Raw genomic sequence first — 23,877 nt, 5'->3', positions numbered from 1 at the left:
AAGCCCTGTCAGTGAAGTGTTTTTTTTTTTTTAATGCACATAACCAATTTGGTCAAAAACTCTGAATTTTTCCTCAATACAAAAACACAATAGTTTTCTTCTCTTTGCCCCCCCCCGGCATTCTCTGCATTTTGCACCTTCCGCAGCCAGGAGGATTGCTGGCCTGTTTTTGATCTGAACCTGTTAAAACCCAGAAGGAAGAGAATGAAGAGATTCTGTCATCTATTTATCCATCCATTCCTGGACAGAATAGTTTTGAGGAAAGAGGAATGTAAAGAAAAAAAACAATAGTTCTTCATCCTTCCTGTCAGTAATTACCAAGCATCCACCCAGCATCTCCTCATAGTAGCACAGGTAAAACTAAGAATGTGTATACACATCGAAAGTCTGTGGCACAGAGCGTTGGAGAGTCCAGCTGCTGTACGACCAAATGTTTGGGGATAACTTCCACTAGTTCAACTGTCACTGGTGGGAAATCAGCTGATCCTGTAACAATGTGCCACATTCAAACACAATAAGCTGTGGAGTTAAACCTGAAAGCAGAGCAGGGCACATTCAAGGGTAAGTGAGGAAGAAAAGGAGATGGAGTTAATTAAAAAAGGCCCACCAGTATGGGAGGAGTGCAATACCATATCACCAACATTTAAATTTCTTCAGCAGATTCATAAAACCCAAAGAAGGATTTTTTTTTTAAGTCCAAAGAGTAACTTTGAAACACTTCTGTGTTTTTAATTGTGTCACTACATTTAAATTAAAAAATATTAACTGATGCCATCAGTTGATACAATGTTCTGGACAATAGGAAAGTTTGGATTCCCATCACCCAAGTTCTCTGCTTAGATTTTGGCAAGAACTGGCAAGGATTTTAATATTAAACTAGACCAAGGGCATTGGGTCTGCTCCCCCAACGCAGCCGTTCCCTACCCGTAGCCCCCACGGGAGACGTGGTCCTCCAACTCAAGCGGTTCAGGAATGAGCAGTGCGGCTGGTTTTAAATGGCGTCTTTGAGGCGAGATGCGGGCGCCAGCAGCCGTTATGGTCGCTGGCCAGCAGGAGGCGACAAAATGAGTGAGTGGGGGGGGGGGGGGGAGAAGGATTTAATGAAAAATGTGGACATAAACATAACGAAATCTAATGAGGAGTGGATAGTTGGAATGAAAAGTGAAATGTCTACCGAAATAGCTGCTTCTATGGGTGAGAAGCCAGTTTATTTTTGAAATATTGGGGGGTGGGGGGGAGAAGGATTTGATTAAAAAAGTGTACTTAAACACGACGAAATGTAATGAGGAGCGGATACTTAGAAAAAAAAGTGAAATCTCTACCGAAATGGAAAAGATCTCGGCGATTGTGCGTCTGGATTCGGCATGGCAAGGAATCAAAGGAAGAAATGCAGCCGGCAGCCGTACATGTAAATGGATCCATTCCGATTGGACATCTGCGAGCATCGGCCATTCCGATTGGACATCTGCGAGTATTGGGCATTGTGACATCACACGATGGAACGAATCGAAAGGCAGAAAGGCAGCCGGACGGCAGGCGGCAGCCACAGAGTTTTATATAATAATAGATAGATGGTACCTGTCTCAACTACCTCCTCTGACAGCTTGTTCCAAATACCCACATACTGTGAAAAAATTCCCCTCAGTTTACTATCAAATCTTTCCCCTCTCACCTTAAACCTATGTCCTCAGGTTATTGATTCCCATACACTGGTTAAAAGATACAGTGCATTCACTCTATCTATTCCCCTCGTGATTTTATGCACTCACATTAGATTTCTTGACTTTTCTTGGATTTCTCTTATAACAATAGTATTTCTTCCCCACAGGCAAAACATTCTCTCTGCATCCACTTTCAAAATCATTCACGATTTAAAAAAAACTATTAGGGCAATTCAGTGAGGTCCGTCGAATGGCAATTAATTAGACGGAAGGATCAATCCTGGGGCCAACCTGTTCTGTGAGACTAACTGAATCAGTGGAGCAACTCACTGATTCATCAGGAGGCGTGTTGGCAACTTTAACTGAGGAAAGGAATTTCAAATGATTTAAACCGCAACAGAACTTAACTCATTCATGGTACTTTTCCCCTTCCCTTCTGAGAGAATTCCAACACCAACCCTTCTCAGTGAATTCATTGTGTGAATATTGTAGTCTGACAACTAAATTCAGAAATAAATACTGACAAGATGTTCTTCCAGCCATGAGTTACCCGACTATGATTGTGATTTTATTCCAAACTACAATTGAGGAAAAGACTCAAAGGTTTTAGAAGATATCCTTGAGAAAAGGTGAAACATGCTCATTGACTCTTATGGATCTGGGACCCACGACCACTTCATGGGGAAAAAGGAACATCCAGGATGGTATTGAGAACAGAGCCAATGCATTGGGAATAAATGCTTTGTTTAAAAGTCATTAAGACAGACACAAATAGGTATGGCCTAACAGGGGTGGAAATCCCGGGGGCCCAGGGGACACACATCCCCTCCCTGTTTTGAGAGGTGGGGGACGATCCTCCTCATATTTTGTAATCCGGATTTTAAAACTCAATGAAATCTCTGCTTTCCGCGAGACAGTGGAGGTAGGACTGATGATCGAGGGCGCCGATTGGACGAGAGAGACGTCGGTCAGCAGGCAATGGGAGCGGGACCATGATGATTCAGCGCGATGATTGGAGGAGGGAAGTGTCGGTCAGATGCGAAAGTAGGGCGGTGGGACTGAGGATAGAGCGCGGTGATTGGAGGGAGACGTCCGTTGGGCAAAGATCAGAGCTGAGCTAGAATTGCATGCCCAGGTCATAGGTCACAAGCGAAAATCACTCTCGGCAGCCCTAGACACAGACCTGCGCCTCTTCCGCAGCCAGGATTGATTCCGGCTCTCCGGCGCTGCCGCACCGGCACTGGACCATCCCCGTCCCCACCCAAGTGCCTCCCCCACACCCGGGGGTGGCCAGATACGTTGGGAGTCAGACGGGAGTGGTGCCCCCAGGCCCACAACCAGCACTAAATCTAGCTCAACTCCTCGCTGGCTGTGGGCCTTACACAATTTTTTCGGCGACTACCGGCACCCATCACTAATTACCGTCCATAGGCCCACGGCTGAAGCCTCCGAAGCCGTGTGTGTGTGTGTGTGTGTGTGTGTGTGTGTGTGTGTGTGTGTGTGCGCATGCGCGCGTGGCCGCCAAGAAATTGTGTCCCCTGGTCCCCTCCATGTTTTGATAGCGATTTTGTGCCTGTGGCCTCTGAGGATAAGGTCCTAATGCAGGCAAATGGGATTAGCATAGATGGGTAAAAAAGTGAGTATGGACTTGGTGGGCTAAAGGGCACATTTCTGAGCTGCATGACTCCATGACGATGACATGGCTACACCTCAAGTCAGCTGTCTGCTACCTTTGTCAGGTACCACCTGCCCCGTCTAGGGAAGAGGCTGCCACTGACCTCATCAGCCACCTCAGAACCCACAGGATTGGAGAAGCCAGCGCACCTCAATCCTGTGGGACTGTTGGAGAAAACAGGTTCTTTGCACCTTCAGCAAAAAACTGGTTGGTCTAGGTCACAGAAATACTCACAGAAATTCATCCTCAAACCAATCACTACAAAAATGGTTTTGGTTCAACCTTGCTTCCTTCATGAAAGGTGGGAAAGCTGCAATCACATAAGCAAACCCTTCAGCAGCTTTATGCATTCCAGTACTTCACCTGCTGTCAATAGGCTTTGTTGAAACAATGTGGCACAAATAAAGAGGACAGAGCAAATAGTTTAAAAAAATAAGGTCTAGATAAAATGAAGTGCTCAATGTTTTCCCCCCACCCACTTACACAGTACTTAAATGGCTAATTATATAAAAATTGAGCATATGCAGGGTAAAAGTTGGCCTCGCATTCAAAATGGTTCTCCAATTAGAAAAGATAAATAAAAATAAAAATTAGGATGTTAGTATCACAAAAGAAAAGCAGAAAATTGCAGGACATGTTCCCCTGTGTTCCCCATTCCCAACAGAGAAGCTTTCAGAAAGAACCCAGCCCAGAAGGCAGCCATTTAGCTCGTCAGGTTTGAGCCAGCTAATAATCCGTCGTTTAAACTATCTACTATCGACAAAACGTTTACTCACTGGGGAAGAATAGGAATTAAAACGTTTGGAGATATGTATGAAATGGGAAACCTTTTATCATTCCAAGAATTACAACTTAAATACAATTTGAAAAGTCATCAATATTTTAGATACTTGCAAATTCGAGATTACTTGAAAAAACATACACAAGAATACCAAACTCTGACGTCAGATCTACTAGATGAAGGCATGAACAGAAAGGCCGAATTAAATCATTTAATATCATACCTGTATAATTTTATTCTAAATAAATTTGTCAGACGTAATAAGAAGAGAGTGGGAACAAGAACTATCTATAAACATTTCTAAAGACAGATGGGATAAATATTTGCTATATGTACATAAATGCTCGATTAATGTAAGACACATTCTAATCCAATTTAAAATTTTACATAGACTATATTACTCGAAAACCAAACTGAATGAATGTTTTCCAAATGTTTCCCCAATCTGTGATGTCTATCTCAAGAAGCAACCATAGCACATTCCTTCGTCTCCTGTATAAAACTTCATAAATTTTGGAAAGAAATCTTTGAAATCTTCTCAAAACTATTTAAATTAAAATTGGATCCTAACACAGAATTGATTATTTTCGGAACAATGGAAGCCTTCTCTGAGCTAACTTCATTTCAAAATTGTTTCCTTAACTACGGCTTGATAACGGCAAAAAAGCTTATACTCAAATTTTGGAAAAATGCACCCACCCCAACGCTTAAAATGTGGATCACAAACATGTCTGAAATGTTACATCTCGAAGCTATGAGATTCGTTCTAGCAGGAAAATCAGAACAATTCTTAAAGATATGGTCTCCTTTCATCGATTTATTACAAGTATAATATGGTGCAACATAACTCGGGAAATTAACCGTTTCAGAACTATGTGATGGGTGTGGAAAGATATGAAGTGGGTATATTCCTTTTCTTTTCTGTTCTGTTTTTTTTTCTCTTCCTCCTTTTTCTTGCTCTTCCTTTTTGGTCTTCTCTTTTTTTCTACACCTCTCTGGGCTCTTTCTCTCTATCTATCCACAAACTATTATTTGTTAACTTTTGGGGCGTACATATCACTACTTTCCTTAATCTCTTCTTTTTTCTTCTTTTCTTATGTCTATTATTTTTCTATTGTTAAATTTAAAACAAGAAGTTGTACACGAAATGTTTTATGTTATATGCCATGGTTTATACGATTGTACATTGCTTCTAATAAAATTATTTAAAAAAAATAAAAAGTTTGAGCCAGCTCTTCCGAAGAAAGAAATGTAACATAAAACTGGCAAATTGATAAGTTGTCAAACTACAGGGAAATAACGAGGTGAAAATTAGACTATTGTGTTCAGGGCTTGAGTGGACCCGATTGGTCGAATAGCCTTCCTCTCCTGTTATAGCAAGTGATTAAGTAAAGAAAAACTGTAATTTGACCAGCATCTGCAATGCTGGAGTTTCCAACCAATTTAGAAGAGATTACACCAAACTCAATAGGAAATCCAGCTGCTTACCTTTCTTTTAATATCTGTAAACTGTGAAAACATCAGCGACCAGTAGAAAGACAGCTCCATTATGTAATAATAATACATGTCAAATTCCAGTTGCTGTAGGAAAAGGAGAAAAATGTTATTTGCCAATGTATAGTCTCATGCATAAAAGAAAAAGAGTCCCTGTATAAAACACAAATATCACGCTAATGAGAAACTTGAAATTACACGGTTGAACGCATCATATTTAGATGAGCCTTTTCTTTATAAAAAGTCAATATTGTTCTTAACTACATTAAAAACTGTAATTGATAGCTCTTATTGTATTGAGCCAGATTAAAACTGATATATTGATCATATTTCACACTGTTGTATAAAAGGCTTTATTGATCTCCAAAATTTCAAAAGGCTTCAATCTTTTTTTAAATATATAAAATGAGGGTTTGTGTCAGGGAGTTTGCCTTAAGTAACACAGGCTGGAAGTGATTAAAGTGACCCTTTGCAGAGGAGAAATTTACTCCAGAACTTTGTTTTTTTTTCTCTCGTTTGTATACCTTGGGTATGCAAGCAAAGAATTTCACAGCTGGTGCTTTTAAAAAGCATTAAGATTCATAGTGCTCTTTTAAAAAAGTTTAGTGTCACATTCTTCTGTCAGAGTTTTGAAGAATGATCAGCAACAGGTAACATTAATGTGGCTTCTCTCCCCCATAGAAGTCATCTGACCTGCTGAATTTTTCCAGCTTTTTATATTATTTCACGACTTTTGGGTAGGAAGGGTTTAGACGGGTAAGGGCCAAATGCAGGCAAATGGCACTAGTCTAGTAGGCCAATTTGGGACGAATGCCTGTTTCTTTACTGTACAGCCTCTATGACTCGAGCCTAGATGGAGTTCAAATCTTGGTCCCCAGATATAGAGGCAAGTAAAGGAATTCCATAGGATTTTTTTCAGGAAGGTTCATTTAAAATATGTTTGGATTTTAATTTTTTTTAAATAGGGTTACATTATATAATCCTTTAAAAGGGCCCCACATTATAAATTAGTCTTGACATCAACACAAATCGGGTGCAGTTTTATTAATGACATATTTGACAATAGTAACCATAAGTAATTCCCAAACAGTAAATTCTGTTGCTTAATACTGGTCGACAAAGTGTTCAGTTCATGGGGAAAAGGGCAAACTGCAGGACAGGAACCCAACAAGAACGACTCCAACTGTTGCACCAATAAAGTATTGGTTAGACTGCACTTAAGAGTATTGTGTACAGTTCTAGTCACTGCACTACAGGATGTGGGAGCAAAAGAAAGAACAGATTCACCAGGAGGAATGGAGACCAGCCTGGAATGGAGAGATTTAAGTTACCAGAAAAGATTGGATTAGGGGGCTGGTTATATTCTTACTGGAATGTTAGGGGTTGAGGGAGTGACTTTCATAAAATTATGAGGGGCTTGGATAGATAGTTTGTCAGTCTCTTTCCCAGAGTAGGAGAGTCCAAAATTAGAGGACACAAGTTTAAGGGGAGAAGTGTAAATTGTTCCACTGGTTGACTGGAACGGGATGCCAGAGGTGGTTGTGGCATGTTTCTATGTTGTACAATTCTATGACTGCACCTCCATTATTCAGCTCTCACCTGATATGGGTAGTTGTACCAGCAATGCCTTGTGTCCCAGAACCAGGGAGCCTGAAAGAAAGCAGAGGCATAGTTTGATTCTGCAGTGATCATTAGATTGGACTGGTCAATTTAGACATTAGAAATGCTTCCTACTTCAGCTGACCTCTTTCCAAACAGTTTCTCCCTAACAATTTTGCTTCAGCAACTCTTCAGGCCAGGGTCCAGTTGCATAGGCACCGGCACCTCTCAGTAACTTAGTTTCTCTTGGTTCACAGCCACCTACTCAGTGAATTCACCCACTGCACTAGGGGAGTCACACGTGCCCAACAAACTGGGATGAGGCAAGTTGATACTACAGGAAAACCAAGCCTGTCTAGCCAGCCCTTTACACAAATGTTTGAGTTTTTAAAAATAACGCATTTGCCCCAAACCCTGGCCAGAGCTGGCATTGTATATTCAATCGAAAACACAATTTGAAAAGGCAACCATAACCAGGACCTATTATGACCAACATTGCTTTTTAATAGAGGAAGCAGTCTGCACCAGTCACCTCAGCAGTGAGGTGGTTGTAGATTTAAGCTGCGCTCTAGGATCACAGAATCCAGGCTGATGCAGGAAAGCAGTACCGCGGCCATGTTGCAAGGATAGACGTGCTGTCCTTCAGACAAGATGTTGAAAGTGGCCCACAGGGAAAATCCCAGAGCAGAAATCTTGAGAAGTTTTCTGCCCCTCCAACACAAAAAGCATCCAGGCTAATACTTATCCATCAAAAGGACTATCTGGTTTGTTTGGCAAAAAAAACAAAAAACTTGGCTGCTGCATTTCTTTATAATAATGCCAATTTTCAAAACAATGTTGAAAACCAAGCATCTGCAACAAGAATGTAGAAAAGCCACTACATCTGGACAGACAGATGGGCAAAAAGGAGCTCCCTGCATGGCAGGAGCAGAAACTGCAGCAGCACTAATTTATTTCTGTTCAGACTCGTCACCATTCATGACCATAGAGAAGGCATTATGGATCTACAACTGGGAACCTCCCCCAAAATCCACCGCTGGAGTCAGGTCACACTCCGAAGTGCTGTCGCTCTTCCACAGTTCGGCGTTACTGAAATTTAGCTATTAGCACCTGGGGGAAACAATTAAAATGGCAGGTGGCAAAGCACAAGGTTGCTTTCCTTACTCAGCAATTAGCTCAGCTCAGGCAAATGGAACAGGAAACTGCACCATGTCTTTTAACGATCTTGGTGCAAGAGTTTAAACCCCATAGAGACAAAACGTTGAATGAGTGCAAAAATCAGAGGACGTCACCGTGCCAGAGCCCCGCAGGAGGAAATGGAGGGACACTGGGTTAATTCCCAACTATGAGGAGGGCATGACAGTCAACGAGCCACATCACACGTTCGACACACTCTTCCGCAGAATGGCAGCTGGAACAGCGGAGACTCGAGAGCTTGTCATCTCCAGACCTACCTTGGCAGCTTTAGGAGATGCGTTGCCAGTGGGTCCAGCAGAGAGAACCAAAACAGGAGGCAAAATGAGCAGCCCACCTAATGGTTTGGTATTCAGGAGCATGGTGCAGTCTAGACCTGGCTTAGAATAGTTTGGAAAGTTTTATTCTCTGATCTGGCCCAAGTTGCTCAATCAGACACTTTGGCCTCATGCCTCCTGGACTAATGAGAGATGTATAAAGAGATACGGAAAGGGACAGAAATAAACAGGCTCAGGGATCAGAGTGTTTCTCGCTCGTATCCATAACCCAGAGCAGAAAGCCACAATGCTGAAGAGACTGAAATGGACAAAAGTTCAACTCGGTCAAGAGGGCAACACACAGGGTTTTACGTCGACTGCCCGCTTGCTGTCAACTTCTGGCAGCAACTGTGGGACAGACCAATAAAACGGTAGGGCAAGGCACAACTCCGACTGCTTAGACAACAGCACTCATTTTGTGCTACCGTTCAAGACGAACTTCCATGCCACAGATTGCATAGAGTTCTGCCTTTATTGTCACGTGACAGCTTCAGGAAAGCAGGGCAGCTCTTCAGCGCAGGTCCTGCGGCACACTTGGGCTTCATCAATGCCGAATGAAAACGGCCCCAAAGCCTGGACAACTGACTGTGCGAGGAACTGACGGGAGAAATGTCCTTTGAAAATCAAAGTGAAACGCAAACACAAGGCAACTCTTGCACACATTGTAGCTCAATTGTACATTACGGGTGCAATTCTCTGCCAGAACCAATTATTGGGACCAATTTCAATGCACTGCTTCCTGGATAATACATTTCCTATTGTAGTTGGCTAAAGGTTTGTTATTGCAAACTTAATTTCACCTTGCACAGCATTCCAAACGTGGCTACAGGTCCAACTCAGTTAATGGTTCAATAGTACTTTATTGTCACATGTACCCAAGTACAGTGAATTTAATTTATTTCCATACAGTTCAGAGACAAAAAAAGCACCACCAGTTCCCTTCGAAGTAGATTCACTAAAACAGCATTGGGAGTAAACAAAATACGTGGACAGGATACACAAAACACCTTGAATTAGCAGGTAGTGGGTCAATGAATAACCTTCCCTGCAGGTTTTCTATTCTCTACCACCACCAAACGATGCTGGATGATGGAAATAGAAACTGAAAGTGCTGGAAATATTCAGCAGGTTGGGCAGCATCTATGAAGAAAGAAACAGAGTTCAGGTCTTGGGCCTGAAATATTAACTCTGTTCCTCCTTCCACAGATGCTGATAAACCTGCTGAGTATTTCCAGCATTGTCAGATTTTATTTCACCTTTTATTTCACCTTTCTACAAATGTTTCTCCCGACTGAGCTGTATTTCCTAATTGCTGCAGACTGAATGTTGAAATCAGGGCACAACGCTGCACCAATACGCCTTATTTCTTTAAAGAAACTCGACTCAATTCACTAGTACATGAGAAAAGAAAGTAGAGAGACGGACCAAGCACTCCCAAGTAGATGAGTAGTTGGGCTGAATGGCTCATTTTTCTTTGAAACTATGCTTCATTTTTTTTCGTCCTGCAACAGACAGTCTTTAAGTGAAAATAGAGCGTGCCATTTTTCTAGTTGCTCTGCATTACAGGCCTTGCGCCTACCATGACACCTGTTCAGGCAGGTTGAACTATCTGTAGAATGCAGGTCAATGTTATGTTCAAGGAAAATTCAGTGGTGCAGAAGGCCAAAGATGTCTTGCGAAACAGAAATCGGGCTTTGCGCTATTGCATGGTGTGCAAAGTAAAAATCCAGAAAATCAGGTGCCAGTAGGAATGGACATCAGAATTCTAATATCGTAGGGAGGTTGAGCGACAGGTTGGTAGGAAGAGCTAGGCCAGATATCAGGATTGGTGATAACACACATGCATGGTTGGAGTATTGGTTAACTGGCACATGATCAAACAGGAATAAACAAGTCATTTTTGGGTTGGGAGGCTGTGAGAAGTAGTATGCCACAGGGATCGGTGCAGGAGTCCCAGACGTTCACAATCTACGATCAAAGGTTTAGATGGGAGAAATCAAATGCGATACGTCCTTACTAGCTGCAGAGCAAGAATTAAAAGCTGGTGGAGGAACCAAAGGAAGGGATAGTAAAGTATATTGTGACGAGATCCATCATTGGAGAGTTCACAGATTCCACAAGCTAAAAAATAACATTAATATTGGAAATCCCCCAAAAAATTAAAATGCTGTTAACAATGGAAGCTCACCCGAAACATTAACCTTGTTTATTTTGCCACAGATACTGTCTATATTCAGAATCATGTTTTAATTCCTTTTTAAATAACACATGCAGATCTTGAGCATTGCAAGGACCTGCTTGTATACCAGAGGAAGGTGGGTAACAGGAGCAATGCACATGCGGACAGTAATCCTGGTAGTGGCGCCCATGAAAGTGGATACCTTGGTGTCCGTCTACCCAACTGATGTGTCAGGATTTATAAGCTCATTGCAAGTCCCTGATTATCATCAGGTAGGATTTCTCATTGATTGAGCTGCGTGGCACGTAAACACATGGTGTTACATGATCCAAATTCTACCTCCGTATTTTATTCGGATAACGATCCCAGGTTGAAATCCAGCAAAGGTCAGCTCCAAGAATATAACTTGTATATTCTGTACTGTAAGAAGTAGGTATGTTGCAAAGCCTACCTGAAGCGTCTTTGAAAATCTGCCGCTGCGGGTGTGCGCGATTTTGGCGCCGTTTAGAGGGGGCGGGTTTAAAACGCGATTTTCTCTAGGCTGTTCAAATCGAAGATGTTCAGCCTAGTTAATTATTAACGAAAAATCGCTGGAAGACCCCGTCGCAAAAGCTATTATTAGGTTTAAAGGCCTCGTATAATAGTTATAGTAGTTTAAAAATCAATCTCTAAACCCGCGACCGCCAGCAACCGCAGGGTCTCATAAAGCAAATAGTAGAAGGTAGGTTGTATATTTTTACATTAAAAAGGGCTTCTAAAGATCCCTTTATACAAAGTTTAATATTGCGAGTAGCTCATTTTGGGCCCATTATATCGCGCAGTATTTTTCTGGGCATTTGGGGCACAAATCTACCGCAATGTGAACGTTCTAAACCAGCGCGTTCCACAGGGACCCACTGGAAAGCTGATTTAAATGGGCATTTATTTACAGCAATTGAACACTGAATTCCTTCCATTTGGCCTATAAATTAATGTAAATGAGATTTAAAAATCATGTTTTATTGTGAATTATTTGTGAATATTATTTGGACATTTAGGCTATTTAAAAATGTTAATCATTTATTAAGAAATGGATAGATGTTTAGATCTAGTAATTGAAGTCTGAAATTAGTTACAATTAGGTAACTAACTAATTATATGCTTTAATTTCAGGTCATCCAAGTAAGATTATTTTATATTTGTTTCAGAATGCTTCAATCTATGATAACTGAAAATTTCATTCAGTTCTCTTAATTTTTAAGAAAGTTATGGGCTTTTGACTGTTCACGATCACAACTTTTTTGTTATGTCCATAGAAAATCAATAGGGAACAAGATGCTCATTTCCGAGTATGAAAATGGCCATACCTTTTTAAATACTTGAGATATGAAAGTGAATTAGGTGTCAAATTAAACTTATTTTTATGCTTTATCTGATGGGATAAATTACAGACTTGATTTTTAAAATCTCAAAATTTTGTAACATTGCTATAAGAAGGTACAAGGAACTGCAGGTGCTGGTTTACAAAAAAAATGACATAAAGCAATGGAGTAACTCAGCAGGCAGCATCAAAGATCTTTGGGCAGCATCTCTGGAGACATGGATAGGTGACATTCCGGGTTGGGACTCATCTTCAGACTTTTTAATGACGGGCTCAGAACACGATGTGTGGGAGCAGGGGTACAAATCTAAAGCCTTTGCTGAGGACAGACCATTCTGTATCGGAAAGAGGAGGTTAGGGATGGTGGAAACCTGACGGGACAAGGGCTGGGGTCAAACCCAGGCTTGGAGGAGGACAGAGGGAAGTGTGAGGGGTGGGGTGGGTTTGAAGTAGCAGCATGGTTAGCATTGAGGGAAATCATACAGTCTACAGTAAATTCTCAATATGAAAGAGTAGTAATTGCTAGATCTCTAGTCAAACAAAAAATAAATTTCACAGATTGCAATGTTTCTAATTGAAGCAAGGATGCAAGTTTTGCCTTTGTCAAGTTGCAGACATTCCCAGGTCTGCTTGATCTGCTCTTCATTAAATTTTGCTTCATCTTCCTGTGGAAAGGCTTTCTTTTACAAAAAAAGCCTGGAGATCAGTATCCGTGCACTCTACCACATTATTTAGCTATGTGTGGAATGGTAGAAATGAAGAGCAGATGACAAAGAAGTGGCTACACCAGCAGATTCTGAAAGGGAGATTAGTAAAGGGCCTGTCCCACCAGCATGCGACCTAACGTGGTCGCTTGAGCCGTACGGCCTCGCGGGGCCGGTCCCACTTCGATCGCCGGAGGCGTATGGAGTTGTGCGGGGTTGGTCCCGACATAGTGCGGGGCTCCGAAAAACTGACACTGTCCAAAAATTCCGCGCGGCAACGGCCCGTACGCAGCGTCTTGATGGCTTACGCCTAGCGCGATGACGTCACCGCCTGGTGTGCCGTTGCGCGATGACGTAACCGCCTGACGCCATGAGACGTCCAAATTCAGTCGGCCCGCCTCCTGCCCAGCTGATTGGTGAGTATGATGTCGGGACCAGCCCCGCACAACTCCAGACGGCTCTGCGGTTGGAAGTGGGACCGGCCCCGCGAGGCCGTACGCCTCAAGCCACCACGTTTGGTCGCGCTAGATGCATGCAATCGCATGCTGATGGGACAGGCCCTTAACTGCGTAACAGATCTAGATGTAGTGAAAAGTAATGCAAAACATTGCACTGTCTGGACTGGTCTGGTCAGCCTTATTACTACCTGCTGTATCTTGAGGTGACATTCGCTTTGGCAGCTCTAGCATCCACTTGTAAATATAGAAAGGATTCTACTATTTGCTTCTGTTAATTTCTTCCCATCCCATGTTACTGCTTATAACAAAAAAAAACACAAATGGCTCTAGTTAACATCACAAAGAAAGGTGGGCCACTCCTCACATTGTGGGGCACCTCTCAGTGAAGACCAATCGACAGTGAAATTCATAACAGCCTTCAGTGCACCTGCATGGTCTTTAGCTGACTGGGAAAACATGCATTTCAGAATCAAAATCACAAATCAGGCCACAATGCACGGCCTACAGGGCAGCGATGATCTCCTGTATGATTTGGAGACTGTAGCAGCACCCGATTTGGCCACGGTGCAATGATTACCTATTGAGGAAATGTGACCTCAAGCAGAAGTCAATGTCTCTGGGAGGGAAAGAGAATGTATAGCCCATATTTTAAAAAAGCACTTTGAACCACAAACTGCTGGAGGAACTCTGCAGGTCAGGCAGCACCTATGGAGGGAATGCACAGATGATGTTTCAGGTTGGGACCCTTCTTCAGACTCTACAGAGGGGAAGCAGTGAAAGAAGATTGTACATAACTCCCGTCAGATAGAGGGGAACTTCTTCAAACTAGGCAAGATTGCTCAAGATTCCTTCCAGCATTTGCAGTATCTCGAGTCTCCACCATGAACCACAACCCTTCTTTCGTTTAGCCACTAACTTAACTGGGGAATTTGGGAAAGCAAGTTAAAAGTAAGAAGGAGCCACCCAGAACCATTAACTATTCAAACCTGACAAATTATGGCTTCTGATGCCTGCATAGGGATCCAGCAGGGACTGCTGCAAACTCTTTGCAGGATACATGGTGATTACAAACCAAATCACAGCTAATTTGCCAATTAGGATCTGGTATTGAACAGACAAGATTGTAGAGACTTCTTTACACAAATGTTGTACATGGACTCGGTAGAAAGGGAGGTTCTGCCCAGACTTGCTACGATAAATGCAGAGGAGAATTAACTGCAAACAAGACTCAACTTGAAGTGCTAAACTTGGGTTTGTAAATTTAAAAACATAGAAACACTGGAGATTAATATGTTGCAAGACATGGCTGATATTGTTTAAAAAACAAAATTAAAAGAAAATAGCAAAATGAATTGCACTGCTTGATTGCATTATTGGTAACCCTCAGAACAGAGTTGTCAAAACACTTATATTGCAATGGTAGTGCTCCCTGGAATTCTTTTTAAACAAATTATTGGTTAATGGAAAAGTGAGACTCCAGTTCACAGCAGTGGCTTGGAAATTGGAAACTAAAGTATTGCAGCAGTCTCCTCATAATAAACAAGAAGTCTGGCATTAAATGCTGCATTTAGTTATTCTAAAGAGAAGTTAGTAATACCCTGGAGCCTCTGTTGAGTCGGTGCTCTTTGTGTTGTGGGAAAGTGAGCAAAATAAACGTTGGAGTTAAAAACCGGTTCTGGAAGAACTCAGCTGGCCAAGCAGCATCTGTGGAGGCAGAGGCATTTCAGGTAGAGACCCTGCATCACGACCCAAATGTTGGATTTGGTAGAGATAGCAAGGAGAAAGACAAAGAGAATAGTTGTAACAACTCCTAAACATTCCCAGAATTTAAACCTTGGAGCATTGAGTTTCTGCACTGGTTAGTAAAGTTTTAGATCAACTGTAATCAGCACTTGGACACAAAATGCTGGAGTAACTCAGCGGGACAGGCAGCATCTCTGGAAAGAAGGAATGGGTGATGTTTCGGGTTGAGACCCCTCTTCAGACTGATGTCAGGGAAGTGGGCGGGACAGAGATAGAATGTAGTTGGAGACAGTAAGACTGGTGGGAGAACTGGGAAGGGGAGGAGATGGAGAGAGAGGGAAAGCAAGGGCTATTTGAAGTTACAGAAGTCAATGTTCATTCCGCTGGGGTGTAAGCTACCCAAGCAAAATACGAGGTGCTGTTCCTCCAATTTGTGCTGGCAATGGAGGAGGCCCAGGACAGAAAGGTCAGATTAGGAATGGGAGGGGGAGTTAAAGTGCTAAAGTAATTAACTTTAGCTAAAGTTAAAGTAATTAGCACTTATCAGCCTGTGGCTATCAAACTGTACCATTCCTCCCCTTCTGTCGTGGGGTAGACCGACTCTTCTCCTCTCTCCCTCTCTCTCTCTCTCTCTCTCTCTCTCTCTCCCACCCCAATCTTTGCACATCCCCAATCCTTTCCACTCATCACTTTAATTTTGTTTCCTGTAGTTTCTGTTTTGACTGTTGGCAGATCAATTTGCCTCCTGGGATAAATAAAGTTCTATCGTATCATACAATTATACTTAGCCTTGAACTGATCTGATCTCTGTGTTGCGCTTGGTTAGTACCTCTGCTGAGAGTGCAGGAACTTCACACCCCTTGGTGCAATTTAATACCAAGCCCGGGAGTAAGATGACAGCAGAACAGTGGAGCAGTGCATCTTTAACAGGAACTTTAACAGGACCACCTTTCACTATCATTGATGAAGATGCTGCCCCACTGTTACAAACAAGGCAAAGCTGCGAGCTTACTTTGAGGGCAACCTCTGGACTGATGTACTAGTTCCTTCCACCAGCCAAAACCCCTGAATATAACAGCACCAACAATTTCACGTTTGGTATGGAGTCCCTTGATTTATGCAAAATAAGAGCAGCCAGATAGCACTGGGACTCATATTCTGAGAGAGAATTTTGGTTAATGGTTTTTGGGTGGGGGAAAAGGAAGAATTTTTCATTTGACCTCCCATGTGCCAGTCAGTTGACATAGAGGAAGATGCACATAACTCAGCAGGAAGCCCATTTGAAACAGCTGCCCGTGAAAGTAACGTTTGCAGTAATTAACTGTATTCACAGAAGTTCAATTGCTCAGGAGAAACCAAAATTCAGGCTCTGCATCCTGGAGTGTGGGATGGGGAGATGAATGAAGCAGCACCACCACCAGAGAGTGCAGTGGAGAGATAAGTTTTTTTGGCCTTCCATCACAGCAATGTGATGGATGTTTATGTAAATTATGTTGTGTCTTGGGTCTATTTGTTTGTAATGTATGGCTGCAGAAACGACATTTCGTTTGGACCTCAAGGGGTCCAAATGACAATAAATTGAATTGTATTGTATTGTATTGTAGAGTGGTGGAGTACATCAAGTGGGCTTAAATGCAGCACAATGGATTGAGGACACAAAGAAACTGCAGATGCTGGTTTACAAAAATGCACAAAGTGCCAGTGTAACTCAGCGGGTCAGGCAGCATCCCTGGAGAACATGGATAGGTGATGTTTCAGGGTCGGGGCCCTTCTTCAGACTCCGATTTGGATAGAGTCGCAGAGTGATGCAGTGTGGAAACAGGCCTTTCGGCCCAACTTGCCCACACCGGCCAACATATCTCAGCTGCATTAGTCCTACTTGCCTGCGTTTGGTCCATATCCCTCCAAACCTGTCCTATCCATGTGCCTGTGTAACTGCTTCTTAAACGTTGGGGGTAGTCCCAGCCTCAACTACCTCCTCTGGCAGCTCATTCCATACACCCACCCCTGTTTGTGTGAAAAAGTTACCCCTCAGATTCCTATGAAATCTTTTCCCCTTCACCATAAACCTATAATTAATTATGTGATGAGGGAGAACCAAGGCACTTTAAAGTTTTGATTCAAGGCATGTTGGAGTGGAACGGGTTCTGTAATAAATCCTTGGTGTACTTTAACATTAAAAACATTATTCTGAGTCTATTCATAGTACGTATTGGGTATCTTTTTGAATTCAACCCAAAACTAACAGAATAGCACCTGTAACAGAGAAAAGGGGAATAAGTACAACAAAATGAGCCGAGAGGCAAACAGGGTACAATTGAGGCCATTATCTTCTGTAAAGGAAAATAAGTCACACAAGATTCTTTGGAAAGACGCCACAGCCGACCTTGTAGCAGACCACTGATCATTGCGCTCTTGTGGGACCATGCAAGCGTAAAGTAATTGCAGCTACACAATAAAATCACCGCTAATAAATATCTTGCTGCAAAGGCACACCTCACTGGTTGCATAAAGTAAATACTTTGGGAAGAATGAGGTGAGCCGTGAGTCACCACAAATGTAGAACAACATTTAAAGAGGCCAGCAGGAATAGATTCTTGTAATTGCAGCACAATAGCATCTCTCTGCACACCTCATTTACTCTATGCGGCCATTCAGAGGACACTTATCAAACAAGGCAAGTCAATCCCATGGTGGTGCCCTCTACTCAGATCACACAGGGCATGAATTCAGGCACCACTCCAGGGACAAGAGCAGAAGAAACCTAGGTAAACACTGCAGATGTCAAGCGAAGGACGTGTACACTCTCCTAGGTTAAAGTAAAATATTGTGGCACCAGTTGATAGATGTACAAGTTCTCCTGATTATATTCTCCACCTGTTTATAATATTAGCCATACATTTGTTGCGCTGTTTGTAGGAGCTTGCTGCGCTTAAACCGGGTGTTGAGAATACCTGCTCAGCACTTGTAAAGCATTTTGAGGGATCCTGAAGCAATGAAAGTCGGTAGATAAATGCAACTTATTTTTCATTAAAGCAAAACTTGAATGCACAGGAAACCCAACCACCCTCCCAACCCTCAACCTTATTTCTGCACTGTAAATGCAGATCAATGCAAAGTGAAGCATATCTTGACCTCAAATGGGTTTACAATGCAGTAATAGAGTTCCGTCACTTATTTCAGTGCTGTCTACTCTGCACATCTGATAATTCTACATCAGACTTTCAGTAGACCTTCAACCATCTCACCCAAAGGAAGAATTAGTAACCACACTACATTTTGACAGAGGTTTTGCACATACACTCACACACACGTACAGACAAACACTTACCTTCCATAGAAATCTCACTCCATAGAAGAATATATAGAAATAAAATGCAAGTCTCCACCTGCAAATACAAAACACTTGAAATCAGAAAATGGGACGGCATGGGGGAAAAAGGAAAGCGTGATCCGCATATCCAATGAGGCTCAGTCCACCAACCTGGATTCCAATGAAAAACAATTGGGAGAGTATTTTTGTGTTTTAAAAAAAAAAGCCTATCCTTCCCTGCCCTGCCACAGCCTGAGCAATCTTTAGCTGTCCCTACAAAGGCTGTTAAAACCATCCCAGGCACAGCCAGTCCCCAGCCTCTCAAGTGGAACTGCTGCACTCCGTGATTCAGTGGGCACAGGGTAATTGCCCCCAAGCTTCCACGGTTTCTCCAGCTACTTTTCAAACACCAAGAAACCATTAACAAAAAAGTAGTGTTTATTCTTCTACAGTGCAAGAGTCCGGATGCAGAATTTTCAACATAAACCCCCAGGGCTTTCACAAGAAGCTAGCGATTATAGATATCTTTCAACTGGAGTCACACAACAAACTGATGATGGCACTGGCCAAGGAAATAATAAAGGAGCCACTCACCAGCACTAAATGCCACAATTCGTTCTTTGTCAGGGTTCCTACATTTCTCTGTACCTGTAATCTGCAATGTTCATTGTTACATTGATTCCACTCAATGCACAATGTAACCCAGCAGAACCAACCAAACCTCATTAGAGGTATACGGCCACAGACATCGGCTCTTTGGCCCAACTCATCCATGCTGACCAAGATGCCCCTTCTCATCTTGTTCAATTTGTCAGCATTTGCCCATATCCCTCCAAACCTTTTCGATCCATTTACCAGTCCAGGTGTGTTTTTTTTAATGCTGTTATAGCACCTGCTTCAACTTCCTCCTCTGGCAGCTTGTTCCACATACCCACCACCCTCCAAGTGAAAAAGTTGCCCAAATAACTTGATACCCTTGAAATCTGCCCTGGACAACTGCCCTTCCAATTTCAACGCAGGGGTTTTCCCAGGGCGACACCTGAAGGTAGCTTTTAAATTTGATCAAGTAAAATTTCAAAATTGGAAAACATAACTTTAAAAGAAACCTCTGTTGAGCATATGATGTCATACGCAGTCAGTCAATGCGTTAGTTACAACAGATCCGCATAAGACTTCCTTGCTGATCTATTGCCACCCTAACCATCCCTGCCCTTATGAGGGGGAAGCTTCCTGCATTCTAACATTTATGGTTACGACTGGAAGCTTAGCATGCAGGCAATCCGAAAAAATACATAGAGTGTCTGCACAGCCTTGTGAATGAAGTATGAACACAATACAACACTGGCACCGTATCTGTCATATCAACACCTTCAGGTAAAAAGCAGAACAAGATTTTGTCTAACTCATCGACTCCATTAGTAGATGATCAGTTTCTAAACTGAAGGGGAGAGGTTGGGGAGGGGAAGTGCTGGATAATGATGGTGGCAGATGTCCAAAACTGAAAATTATATAAGAAAACCTGAAGTCCAAATTATATAGGAAAAGGTGTAGTGAGAATTCCTTGACGGCTTATATCCATGTAGGTGAACCAAGGAAGGCAGTTTACACAGGGAGCGACTGACTGACTAGCTGTCTGGAAACATCCAAAAGAAAGATAAATTCATTAACATCCCTCTGAAGGATCTAAAGGAAACTGAAGGCAGAGCAGACATTAACTGGTTGTCCAAACAATGTATTTGTTTGCGGAGTTTTCTAATTATTCAGGCAAGGGTAAGTGTTATAAAGTGTTATAAAGTGGTTTCAGCCAGAGGAGGGATTGTGGAATTGCATCGGTCAAGGGCTGGGAAACTGGGCAGCTACCCAGCATTAAGCCTTCAGGGGAATCTGAAAAACAAACAGCTTCACGATTTGGAAACACACAAATTTTTTTTAACAAGGATCAGCATACGAAAGCTAGGGTGTGATTAGGGAGTCAGCTTTCCTACCCCAGCCCCACCTCTCCTCATTGCTCCTCATCATATTTAAGACCACGCTCAATTATAACCTATGGGAAATAGAATCTGCTATCCAGAAGTGAATAGGACGGTTCACTCGCAACTCTATTGGGAAGTCACTCAGATGAGCTAGACCTCCACCAGACCACCAAAGGAATTAGTGTAGTGTTTCAGAGGGCTACAGAAAGGAACTAATTCATTTTTCAGCTTTATTGGGAAGTGCAGCAAGTGAAGATTTGAAATCTTGCTCCCAGCGATCAACAACATGTTTAATAAATAAATTCATGCCCCGAGTTAGATGTTCTACCTCAGCAGAAGACTCTACAGGCACAGTATCAATATACAGACTCAACCTGTTCCGCCATTAAACGAGGAATGCTGATGGCATGTGCTACACAATCTGTTTGGAAAGTCTTAGAAGACCACAGGTGACACTGGGCCAAAAACTTGTTCTTTCCTTCACCGAAGGTTGTCGCCACCCCAAGAAAGTTGCCTTCACCTCTGAAGCAGAGCCCAGCAAGTGCTAGTACTTTGCTTAAGTGGCCATCATAGAAAGGCTCCTAAAGAACATGACTGAAGAAGTCAAATTCCGTTATCTTCTGGAATCTTGTGGGTAGCGATGGGAGAGGGGAACAGAAGACCACCCATTTACAATCAGAGTCATTGGCTTACGGTGACTGAGTAAGTTCATTTCCAATTTTGTTCCACGGAACTCCAAGATTCCTACTGATATACTGGATATCATTGGGCCACGTCCACCTCCGTATACACAGTGGCTTTGGGTCATTACTTGTGTACGAGCCGAGGCAGCAAGCTATCCAACGGTGGACCTTCAATCTAAGTCCAATCCCATCCATGCCGGCAGACTCCTCCAGTTGGGGAGTATTGGCCAAATTACAAAAATAGGGAATGGCAACGTCCGTTGACCCGTCTCTCCTCACCCAAGGTGGTGCAGGCATCCGTGGAGCCCCTTCTACCACTGGTTCATATCAAGGTGGACAGCACACAGACTGCGAATGGATTCTGGAGTCCTTTTCCTTTCGCACAAACCAGGAGGTGGAGACCCTTACCTGTGACATATTGGAATGACCAACATTCCATGCTCATAATCTCCAAAAACATATTAAATCAAATAGCACCAATGTAGATCCGGACATTGATGGGAAAAGTTTAGAGGGATGTGGGGCAAATGGGCCTAGCCGGAGGGCTGGTTTCCAAGCTGTATGACTCCAAGATGGGTTTCTGGCCAGAATTCAAGAGTCACCGAAGCCCAGTTCCAGGGACTGCATGCAGACGGATCAAGCTGCTCAGTATGGAAGGATGATCTTGTGGCTCTACAAGATTCATGGCCGTCCAAGACGTTCCAAAAAGATTCTGCTCTTCTCCTTCCTCATTTCGCCGTTTTGCAACCAGCCATGAAATGCAGAAGGGAGATTTTGCGACATTCGCAACTTTCCCGTTCCTGCCCACAAGGCTATGTCAGTGTTCTTGCTTGAGCAACAGGAGGACACGGACTACACCCGACTTGCCGTCCTGTCACAAGTGGCAATTGGTTTTCCAGAAGACAGCCATTTACAGTATAAATCAGAGGAGGTGGGCCCCTTCGCAAAATAGTTCCTCATTTATTACACTGATCAAGGAGACACAGATGCACTGGTTTTAAAGACCGCACAGGCTATACCATAATTGGGTGTTCTTCAGAGGGCATGGATTGGTAAAATGGCCAAGTAGAGACAAGAATGCAATGAAGAAATGTTATGTGATTTGTTTTGGGAGGAAGAACAAAAACAGATATTACATGCTTAATATAGGTAGTTGGAGCGGGCATGGGGACAGTTATTACTTGGAAAGCATTGTCTGACAGTGGAAGCAGATTCAGTAATAACAATTAAAAAAAAGAGAATTGGATAAGTATGAGAAGGTGGAAAGAAATGGAGGGAAAGAGCAGTGGAATGGGACTGGTTGATGCAATGATGGATGAGATCCTTGTGCCAGGTCTTTGAAAGAGTTTTCCCTTAAAGTGTGAGTAGAAGTACAAAGGGCTGAAGTATCTCCTCCTGGGTGGTTTCTTTAGCAAAGCTACAAAAGGTTTCCAAAATACCTGGCGCGAAAGCTCACTAATATGGGTCAGCATGGGTGAAATGTTTTAGTGGCAGGTCAGAGCTACTCTTGCTGTAAAGCATGGACATGGCTTCAACACGACACAAATAAAGAATGTACAAGCTGACGTCAATGGGTTAAGTCTTGCAGGAATTTCTTATTTGCAACAAAAACAAAAATATGTAGACGATAGAAGCCAAATGTGCACTGCTGCTGCTGCCATTGCGACATGCCCCTTGCCACTTGTGCTCTGCCGCCGCTCTAGGCTAGTTATTGCTGCGCTGCCATTGCCACCAGTTGCCAATGCCGCTATGGTCATTTGCTCTCCTTAGCAGTACAAACTGAATGGATTTTAAAAAAGGTTTGGTGGTGCGTTTGCACCAATGAAACACAAGGCAAGCTCACTGCCAAGTACTACAGTGACCGGGAGGCAGTTTTGTATTTGGTCCCGGTCAGTGTGGCCCTTGCTGCATTTGGGTTGGAACCTGGAATCATGATCCGGAAATCTCAGCAGAAAATGTAGAATCCCACGGAAGAATGATCGGTGTTCGCTTATTCAGTCACCATAAACTAGTGGACACAGTTAAGGGCAAATTCTCACTCTTGTGTTGAGTTAGCGGGAGAGTATTACATGAAGACAAAATACACAATAAAAAGTATATTCACACATCAAACACCAACCATTAAATTAATTCTAAAATTATGGAAGCAAGAAAGAACCCATTATTATATTTAACATTATTCTTAAAATTCTTCAGAAGGGCAGTTGGCAAAGTGGGAAAATAAATCACAGCAGTCTAGGTTTTGATAAACTATTATTGAAAATGCCAAATCAGTACTACTGATTTATACTACACTTCTTCCCACCCTGCTTCCTGTAAGGACTCCATCCCCTACTCCCAATTCTTCCGACTATGCCGCAGCTGCACCCAGGATGAGGTGTTCCACACCAGGGCATCTGAAATGTCCTCATTCTTCAGGGAACGGGGGTTCCCCTCTTCTACTATAGATGAGGCTCTCACCAGGGTCTCCTCTATACCCCATGACTCTGCTCTCACTCCCCAACCCCCACTCGTAACAAGGGAAGAGTCCCCCTTGTCCTCACCTGCCAGCCGTCACATACCAGCCGTCACATACAACAAATAATCCTCTGACATTTTCGCCACCTCCACCACTTGCCACATCTTCCCATCTCCTCCCCTGTCTGCTTTCCACAGAGACTGCTCCCTCCGTAACTCCCTGGTCAATTCTTCCCTTCCCACCCGAACCACCCCCTGCCCAGGCACTTTCCCTTGCAACCGCAGG

At 42.9% G+C, this 23,877-nt stretch overlaps 1 protein-coding gene across 1 annotated transcript in view; it reads right to left on the bottom strand.

Moving 5' to 3' along the window:
• LOC116968839 (ceramide synthase 6-like) overlaps positions 1-23,877 on the bottom strand; it is a 77,676-nt gene that overhangs the window by 28,804 nt on the left and 24,995 nt on the right. Inside the window, exons 4-6 of the mRNA XM_033015803.1 lie at positions 18,497-18,554; positions 7,211-7,261; positions 5,606-5,698 (exon numbers count right to left, since the gene is read on the bottom strand). Of these exons, the coding sequence (XP_032871694.1) occupies positions 5,606-5,698; positions 7,211-7,261; positions 18,497-18,554 (202 nt within the window). The remainder of the gene's footprint in view (positions 1-5,605; positions 5,699-7,210; positions 7,262-18,496; positions 18,555-23,877) is intronic.

Source organism: Amblyraja radiata, chromosome 46 (assembly GCF_010909765.2).
Source record: "Amblyraja radiata isolate CabotCenter1 chromosome 46, sAmbRad1.1.pri, whole genome shotgun sequence".
Classification (NCBI taxonomy): Eukaryota; Metazoa; Chordata; class Chondrichthyes; order Rajiformes; family Rajidae; genus Amblyraja; species Amblyraja radiata.
The sequence above is the reverse complement of the archived record's forward strand: the minus strand, read 5'-3'. Positions and strand labels throughout refer to the sequence as shown.